Source organism: Chenopodium quinoa, unplaced genomic scaffold (assembly GCF_001683475.1).
Source record: "Chenopodium quinoa cultivar QQ74 unplaced genomic scaffold, ASM168347v1, whole genome shotgun sequence".
Lineage (NCBI taxonomy): Eukaryota > Viridiplantae > Streptophyta > Magnoliopsida > Caryophyllales > Amaranthaceae > Chenopodium > Chenopodium quinoa.
Window position 1 is genome coordinate 935,507 of NW_018742720.1, and position 9,839 is coordinate 945,345.

The 9,839-nt window shown below is 33.9% G+C and overlaps 1 protein-coding gene and 1 non-coding gene across 2 annotated transcripts; both read right to left on the reverse strand.

The window, feature by feature from the left end:
* Positions 1-806: 806 nt before the first annotated feature.
* TRNAL-CAA lies at positions 807-890 on the reverse strand. Its single transcript has one exon. It is a non-coding gene; the product is annotated as a tRNA-Leu (tRNA).
* A 2,528-nt stretch (positions 891-3,418) lies between these two features.
* LOC110723085 (DDT domain-containing protein DDR4-like) lies at positions 3,419-9,633 on the reverse strand. Its single transcript, XM_021902368.1, has 11 exons — positions 9,189-9,633; positions 8,995-9,105; positions 7,705-7,791; positions 7,572-7,609; positions 7,398-7,479; positions 7,017-7,123; positions 6,768-6,927; positions 6,575-6,667; positions 6,352-6,472; positions 5,364-5,406; positions 3,419-4,563 (listed from the first exon to the last, which is right to left on the reverse strand). Exons 1-11 carry the CDS (start codon positions 9,315-9,317, stop codon positions 3,807-3,809), a joined length of 1,728 nt encoding a protein of 575 aa, XP_021758060.1. The 5' UTR covers positions 9,318-9,633; the 3' UTR covers positions 3,419-3,806.
* Between the last annotated feature and the right edge of the window lie 206 nt (positions 9,634-9,839).

Consider the following 9,839-nt stretch of genomic DNA (forward strand, 5'->3'; position numbering starts at 1 on the left):
ATTAAAGCAAACTTCAGCCAAGAGACACAAAATAACTGACGAAACTTGAAGCAAAACTGACAAAACCGTCAGTCTCATCCTTCTCTCTGACACGCGCCCGATCGGGCTCGCTGCCGCCCGATCGGGCGGAATTCATCGTCAAGTGTCTTCTCGCGCCCGATCGGGCGGTGGTGGCCCGATCGGGCGGCTCCCCCAAATTCCAGAAAATATTTTCCGTCAATTTTGTTCCCTTCACGCGCCCGATCGGGCGAAGAAGAATATGTTTTCCAAATCACCCTCGCGCCCGATCGGGCGAGCACCACCACGATCGGGCGGCTGACCGGGCGAACATCAAGGGCAGCAGCTTCACTTACTCATTTTCGTGAGTTCTTAATATTCTTTCTATATAATGCTTTAATAATCTTTCCTAATTAAATTACAACACCATAACCTAAGTAATTTAATTATTTACTTGAAATTTGTCTCCAATTCTCTAAATTATTCAACAAGTTATTACACACTTTTGTTTACTATGTTCTATTGTAAAGATTTGCAGGTACTTATTAATCAGGGATATCAAGTAATCCGTAATACAAGTATCATACGAAGTAAAAACTAATTTGTATAGTAATTGAATAATTGTGTAATCCGTAAGCTTTGAAAAATACTGTAATTGCATAATACGGAGTAAATAAATAGAAGTTGTTGTGCACAAGCACATTAACTCCCTAAAAAAATGAAGCAAGAAAATAAATAATTTGCTGTTGTTTACAAGTACATTAGATTCCCTAAAAAATGAAGGAAGAAGGACAAAAAATTACACAAAATGTCAGAAGTGGGATTTGAACCCACGCCCTCTTTCGAAGACCAGAACTTGAGTCTGGCGCCTTAGACCACTCGGCCATCCTGACTTTGTTGAATATTTCAGATATACGTATAAGATAATTCTAAAGAAGGTACTACAGTAATGTATTACGACTATAAACTTTATTGAATGATTCATTGAGCAAATACTCCCACCGTCCTAATTTATACTCGGTAGTTTCTATTTGTGTTTTTTCATGATATTTAATTAATTGAAAAAAAAAATGCATGAAGTAAATTAAAAAAAAAAAAAAGGTAAAAGTACAATTATAAACAAAAGTTAAAAAGAGACCGTGGAAAAAGGTACAAGACAAATGGAAAATTTAAGGGTGATTTAGAAAGTTCAGTAAGTTAAAAAAAATTGAAAGTATAATGGTATTTACAAATTATCCAAATATAGAAACATTAAAAATATTTTAGGTCTCCAAAATAGTAAAACTATAACTATAATGTGAGAAGAGGGGAGTGATATCTTTTGAAATGATATATGAAGGGTCTGTTCCGATTTACTAAAAACAATTGAATTGAAGTGAGCTAAACTGAACTGATTGGAGTTGAACTGAAATAAATTGTTTATGAGAGAAGGAAATTAGGAATTGAACTGATTAGAGCTGAACTGAATTGAATAGACCCGAAGTATTGAAAATTATTGAGCTTTATAAAAATTAAAATAGAAAATAATAATAATAATGATAATAGAAAAGGTTTTTATCTACATATTATCATCATAATATAAATCATTCGATTAGGCTTAGGGCTTGTTCTCTTTAGCTTATTTTCAGTTCAGTTCAGTTCAGCTCCAATAAGTTCAGTTCAGTTCTTAATTTTTTTTCTCTCATAAAATATTCAGTTTAGTTAATCAGAACAGGGTCTTAGACTAGCAAAGTGAAATAGTGTAATAATGTTTCGGTATGGGATTACAAGACGTGTTTAGGGCCAATATCAGTCGACTAGTGTCAGAATGAAACATACACAATCAAAGATGTCAACTGCCCTCGAGGAGGTTCTAGTAAACTCGCTCCAATGATAAAGTCGGTTATAAACTTATGATAAGATAAGATTAGTGAATACGCAAATGGATTGTGCTAAAGATTTGCGTGCCTTTGTAATGTGTAAGGGCTTGGATATATATTTAGAGGTTCTCAAGCAAGTGAAATAGAGGTGAGCCTTCGAGCTTAGTCTCCTGTCCAACCTGTTATGTGCCTAAATTGTGTTGATAGTTTACATGCTAATCTTTGTTCTTGTGTTTATGCTAGTACAAAAATTTGATTCGGTAAAGCTAGTAAATGATTTTAGATTATATATCTTCATACTTGTATACAATCAATTTTCGCAATACCTAACATAATTTAATCATCAAATTCAAATATGACATGCATATGACCGTTCTTCTATAACGTTGGTTTGGCATTTTGCTCCCAACGGTTACTTTTTTTTTTTCTTTCTCTTTTGTTTGCTTTGGCACGTGGGTCGAGGCATTGTTTTCTTTCCACATAAAGTAAATGCTAGTTTCTTAATCAAGAGATGATCATTTTAGCAAATCTAGCATTCAAGAGGAAGCTAAAAAGTACATAAAAGGAGAGCTAAAAGGATAGATATCCTCTTGAATGCTAGTGCTCTTATTGACTTATTTTGCACCTGTTTTGCTTAAAATAAATTATGTTACACTTTCAAGTAAAGCATGCATAATAAATCTAGTATTGCCTTAATGTCAACTATAAAAAAACTAAAGAACTATTGAACACTAGTGAACTATGGATTTACCACTCTACGATCAAGTAAAATCTTTTATTTCACCAAATGCACAAAGAAAATAAATTCATCAATTTATTACAGAGTATGGTAAGATAAATCCTGACTTTGTTCATAAGACTTGGTAAATTAAAGTAGCTCATTTTTACATAAATTTTATCGTGGTCAATTCTATTTTAAACAAAATTAATTCTTTCTACGTTCTTTAATTGCATAAGCATTCCTTTGTAGGAAGTAACAAAATTATTGCAACATAATCTTATTTTACCAATAATTTTCATTATAGCTCTCCTCGACACATAAATCCGATCTCTTATCTCTTTACACACCTTAGAAAGAATTCATACCCTACGATGCAATTTAAAGATAACTATCTAAACTTGAACGATTCATTCGATAATAAGGCCCTATTAAGTTCGCCTTATATTTGCTTATCTAAACGTATCTTATTTGACCAGATCTTGTCTAATCTGACCAAACTTTGACCTTAAATATACAATAATCTATACCGAAAAAATATATCAAGTGAGGTCTTGTTAGATTCGTAATAATATGCATTTTATTAATATGTGATTTTCAGAATTTTTTTCATTACGAAATTAAAAATATTAAGCGATAAAAAACTACATATAAAATGATGATCTGATCTGAATTTATTTTTTCAAATCTAAACTTATTTTTTCTGAAATAAGTAAAAATAAGGTGAACTAAACAAGGTCTAAGATGTCCAATTGAAGGAAAATGTGATCATATTTCCGTGATATGACTTGACTATTGATAATTGAAACATATTCTATTATTCGAGTAGATTAAATACTTGCAATTCAGTAAGATAATGAACTTCTTATATAAGATATCCTAACCAGTTGCTTTTCTACAGTTACATCAAAAGTGTACTTCTCAAAAGTTCAATATGAATACATGGACTTGATATATACACACCACCATGAGTACCAAAATGAAGCCATGTATCGACTTAGCACGTTACTTAAGCCAGTAGCATTTTAGAGTAGCTGAACATGCTCCAGAATCCACTTATGGTCGCGCCAGTCAGAGGCCACACTGGTGGATACAGACAGTTTCTAGAGATTAGATATATTAACAAAAGGCCAAAAACTTACCTATGCCAACTCTACAAGCATATTTAATCTACATTTCTCTTCAATACAAAACCCAGAGAAATGAGCTATTTCTGTGTATCAGCATAGTTTTCAGCTGCTAATTTCATCCTCAGAATCAGCAACCTCAGATGGATCTTCCTCACTTGATGCATCTCCACTCGAATTCTCAGGAGAGCTTTCATCTTCTGAATCAGGGACAACAAAAGAACTTAAGGCACTGTTTAGTGTAGGCCTCTGCCTATATCGATTCTTAGCTTCTGGATTCCTGCCTTCATGAAGATTCTGACGAGAAGTACGATCTGAATTCTTTTTCATCTTCAAGCCAGTAGCAACATTGTCTTTCTGTCCTTGCGAAAGAACTTTATCATGCTTTGCTCCATCCTGCTTGACATTTTCATGCTCAAAATCACTTGAATCACTTTCACTATCATTAACTACCTCATTATCACTTTTGCCAGCAATGTCAGTACGATTTATATCCTTGCCCTTGTCACTGCCTTCACTCTGAAGGTCATCCTCCTCGTCATTTTCACTGCCTTCACCCTGTTGGTTATCCTCATCATCATTTTCACTGCCTTCACCTTGTTCGTTATAGTCCTCATCATTTTCACTGCCTTCACCCTGTTGGTCATCTTCCTCATCAATGTCACTACCTTTACTCAATTGGTCAATTTCCTCACCATTGGAATCCCCTTCATCCTGTTGGTCATTTTGCTTGTCCTTGGAAGTGGAAGCTGGAGATCCGTCATGAGCATTATTCTGCAAATCTCCACCAGAATCATCACCACTTTTCCCATGTTTGGGATGCTTGGTGTCATTCCTTTCCACCTTTCTAACTTTCCCTTTCCTAAACAGAAAATATAGAGAATAAGCACTAGGCAGAGAGTGCAGCCAGCTGATCACATTAATTAAAAGACCAAATCACCAAAGGAAAATCATTACATACTAACATGTATTCATATACAAAAACTTCATGGGGAAAGATTAAGTAGGACAAAAATAATACCCAAGACCCCAGGTGATAAGTGACAGGATTGCCTAACACTTGTATGTTATAATGTTCATTAATACTCAAAACATAGCCATGCAAATGTCAATTATAATTATTAATTAATACTAGTAATAATAAAGTTGAAAATCAGTAGTTTTTACACAAAGATAATGATTACAAAGAAAAAGCAATAGCCAAAAGAGGCAGCACCAGTACATATACTAGTAGCCACCACTACCCTTCCCATTACTAGATGAATCAATTTAAAGAGGTGTGTTTCACTCATTCATTATTATCAAAAAATAACATTTAAACAAAAGATATAAAGAAATGTAGCACTAATCAATAAACAAATTGTAAAGCATCAAAAATTAATTGAAAATGCAAATGAAATAGACAAACCCAAACATGCATGCAAAGGAATGTAGCACAGCTCAGGTGAATATACATCCTTTTGTCTATGCAATTTTTCTTTTCCTCTATTTAAGACGAGACCAGAATTACATACTGATGCTAAAGGAATTATCACAATGCTCAATTGCCCACATCAAGAGAGCCTTCAGCATACCAAAGGACAACCAGAATAACTTACCAAGCATCCACCTGATATTTTTAATTTTTGTTGATCAAAATAACAAACAAACAAAAAAGCCTACCTTGTCTCTTTTATAGCCTCTTCAATTGTCCGGTCGAAATCATCTGCATACAAATCAACACAAGAAACATATTAATACATCTTGATTTGACACACACACACACACACACACACAAAAAAAAAAAACAAAAAAAAAATAAAAAAAAAATTACAGCCACAAGACAAAGGTTGACTTAACAAACACACATATGGAGTCAGACTAGCAGGAACAGAGCACCAGCAGTAACAAAGGAAGTACTCAAAATTATAAAGACAATCAGTAAGAAATCTAGCACTTTTGAAATGGCAATCTTCAAGTAGACAAACAAAATTACATTCACCTAATACATCTATTACATATAATCTTTATAAAAAAAAGGGAGAGAGAGAGAGAGAGCAGTCTACAGGATAGACTTTACTAATTTACGTAAAAGACTATTCATCACAACACTAGAAAATACCCTGAAAAAATGATGCTATGAACTGGACACTATTTTATGGTTACAATCTCTCAGGACATGCAGCTTTGGCTTTCTCTTCATAAATTATTGACCTTAATGTAAATCAGAGAAAATATTGAAATGGACATTAAACGTTTGATTAAAGGAAAGTAAAAGAAGTGGAGGAGCTGTTTGGTCAATTACAAAATACATGTATTTGCTTAAGATTGAATGAAGTAGCATAACTTCTTAAGCACCATCCCAAATTTCTAAGCAGTGAAACCTAACACTTTAAGACAATGAATAGGAAGCAGAGATGAGAATAATGACAGCAATGAGAGAATGTCTTGACTGTAATAGTACTTTACTACTTTGCCAACTTCCATTAACCAAACAAAGGGCAAATATGAAGAGAGATTGACAGAAAGGAAATTTATTGATTTCCATACTCAGACCTATAATGATGACGGAATGGCAAGATCTATTACATTAACCATGACATTATATCAGTTGTCAGCATAACATTCACATCTTAATGACAGTTCCAGCAGAGGAGTTTTCACAGCATACCAAATGTATACTTCACAGGTCTGCGTGAGCGACAAGAACGGGTAACTCCAGCAGCATAGGAGTGACAACCACTCATATAAGCTTCCTCTCTCTGACGTCGCTTCAGATCCCTCTCTTTTTTCTACAAATGAAACAATAAATATGTTAACATCTGCAAGCTAAGAAAAAGTTCTGATCACTAGTTGAATAAAAAAGATATGGAATGCGAAAGCAACTTCCTTACCTTCTGCAATTTTTCAAGTACAGGAATAACTTCTGTTTCAATAGTCTCATGCACTGCTGCCTCAACTCCAACTTGGCAAGAAGAAAATCTCTCCTGCAAAATTAGGAAGATAAAAGTCCATTATCGTTCAGAGTGCAGCTGACATGACTTATTGTAAAGACAAGCACAATCATTAGCTTCCAATCATACGCACAGAGACTTTACGAAATTCATCAAGATTGGTAGCAAGAATCTCCCACTCTGAGTTGGTTTCTTTCAGATCTAGACAGTTTTTGCCCCTATGCTTCTGCTTCAACATGCCATTGTCAATTTCCATGTACAGTCTATGACCAATAACTGGATCCCCATCATACCTATGAGCAAAAAAAAACAAAAATAGAATTATCAAACTCAACATACTGCTTAGAATTGTTTTACTGTTAACAGACAGAAAATTAATTACCAGTAAGAAACCCCATTTCTATCTTGACCAATCTTATCTTTACGAAATTGAGATATTTGAGCCCCTTCCTTGAGTGCATCATTGATATTAGAAACCAGATCATCTTGCTATAAGCAAAGTAAACACCAAAATTTAGTGGCTTCAATACATAAAAAAAAGTCTTAGTCTGAGACTCTGAGACATATTCAACAAGCAACAAAATTCATTCATTACTCTGAACAAAATTTAAGTTAAAAGACAGACTCATTGATACCGAAAAAACACAGAAAGAAAAATGGAGATCAACTAGCACTGCAATAATTAATTGAGCAACTATGTTTTAATCATGGCATATCACACACAATAAAAATTTCAAATAAATCGGAAGGTAAAAACAATTACCAATGCTCGGATTTCACACAATGCCTTTAACATCAGCAATCGTATAGTTGGATCAAGCTCCTTGTATCTGGATACTTCTTCTCTGCACAATAAAATCTAGCACCTTAGCAGCCAAATTTTCTCAAAATAAATTGATCAATGTAAGAGTCAAAGTGAAGAAACAAACAATGATACCCTTTTGCTGGAACCAGAGGAACTTTGCCTTCAGCAACCTACCCAAGGGAACCAGAAAGACAAAGAAGATTTAATTAAGTTCATCAACCACGTCAAAACAAAAGTAAAGCTGTGCAGGCTTATGAAAACCTACCCAGGGCCACCATTCAGCTAGCTTTAAACAAAGACTTTTCACCCAGTAATCAGGTTCAGACAACTTTTTGTTAACAGGTCGTATCCCCTGTAAAATTTTACAGAAATGTTATGAACTAAAATCATGACAATTGTTTGGAGAATCAATTGCACATCAATTTTTTTAATATGGGTACTGTACATGACACTTCAAGATCACGGCCAGTCTTATCAAATTACAAAAAGCAAAGTTCTTGATCAGTTATACAGTTGCTTGGTACCCTACATAGTTAAACAAAGTATTGAACCTTATATATATATATACTAAATTAACAAAATCACTTTAGCTACAAATGAGCAATATATTCTACATTAACCATTAAACTTTAGCTACAAAATAATTCAAGTTGATCAACCCAAATGCACAGAGTGGGGGATGATAAGCAGCCACATTCCTTTCAATAAAACTGAAAGTGCATTATAAATTCGGATCAGATATTACATTTCAAAACCATTTGGACAAAAACAGTTTTATTTTCACATGCAATAACCATAAGCTATGTTATTTTACTCTACAAAACACATAACTGTCGCGGAAATTCTGAGCTTTAGCTGCTGTTTAACTTTGGAATATTACACAAACTCTACTTCACATAGTAACATATACTGCATATTCCCTTTTTCTTTCTCTTACCGGGAACCTTATTCATAAAGGGCCCTAAGAAAGGACATCTAGAATAATTAAACTGTATTTGCTATCACAATAGTACATGTCACGTACAAAGCTGCACAAAAGGTGCATCATCAATGTCTAAATAAGCATATACAAGTAATTACAACTACTAAAAAACCCTTCACTTGATCATCTACCAAGTAACAATGTAATTTTTCAAACATCTATATTCATATTTTAACTTCCATCAAAGACAAAACAAATATAATAGTTTTACAAAGAAATGCGAAACCGAAGATTCACAGACCAAGAACAGGACAGAATGACATTGATTAAAGCACTGGCATACATTCTGATCATTCTTATCTAAAAATTCTTTCATAGACATTCAGAATCTACCATTAAATTTCAACAAACAGACGTTCATATAACAATTACTCCAAGTAAAATCAACGCGGCACACCCACCCCGCCGGCACTCACACAGTCACACACACACACACAAACGCGCACGCAGCAAACATAAACTACCCAAGTAGACCCTAAAAAAACCCAAAAAAATCAGACAAAATACTTTCAGAAATTGCTTAAATTTTCAGCTAAATGTAAGAGATTTAAGAAGCAGAAACAAAACTTATACCTTAAGAAGCGCGATATGAAGCTTAGTAAGTGAAGAATTCGGATTAATCAAAGCATCTTCAATCTCTTCCGCTGACATTTTCGATTCCTTACCAATCAACGGCTCAAAAACCTTCCATTCCAAAAAAAAAAAAATCAAAATCAAAAAACAAAAAATCAATCAAAACTAAAAACGCAAAGAAAGCGAGATCTTACGCTGAAAAAATTAAGGACAGACGCGAGCTCCCAACGACGACGAAGCTTACTTAGCGGTGATGAAGAATCTTCTTCAGATTCCCCCGACTCCGGGTTACCGCCATGGTTGTTGTTGTTGTTGTCCGCCATTGTTGTAGGAGAGAGAAAGTGAAGGTTGAAGAGAGAGAAAGATGGCGGAATTTGGAAGAGGAAGATGAAAGAGTTTTATTCTTCTCCCGCCCAAATGAAATTAGTGTGAGATTTTGAGGGGGAAGTGTTTGAGATGCAACAACAGTGGGGTACTGGGGTATATAAATAAGGGGTTGTTCTTGATAAATTCTACTGCAAGATTGTTTTAGGGATAACATTTTTGAAAAACTAGGGTTATTTTTTGAGCCAAGGTTTTGTTTTAAATTTGTGGCAAGGAGATTTTCATTTTCCATTTAGGTTGGTCTTTTTTATTGTAGATTTTTTATACTTTTTTTTTTTTTTTTTTTTTTTTTTTTTTTTTTTTGAAAGAATTCTTTGAGATAGAATGAAAAGAAAATAATTTTATGGGTAATGATACTTCCTCTGTTCCTTTTTGTTTGTCCTAATTTTCTTTTTATGTCATTACTTAAAAATTGCTTCATACAATTAATGCATATATGGACCACTACTTTATTTGCACAA

Excerpts from the sequence above, each read along its gene's own strand:
- LOC110723085 (XM_021902368.1), bottom strand. The coding sequence starts at position 9,317 with ATGGCGGACAACAACAACAACAACCATGGCGGTAACCCGGAGTCGGGG. Across the intron at positions 7,610-7,704 it reads TAGCTGAATGGTGGCCCTGG|GTTGCTGAAGGCAAAGTTCC; the intron begins GTAGGTTTTCAT and ends TCCCTTGGGTAG. Across the intron at positions 4,564-5,363 it reads GAGGCTATAAAAGAGACAAG|GAAAGGGAAAGTTAGAAAGG; the intron begins GTAGGCTTTTTT and ends TTTTCTGTTTAG.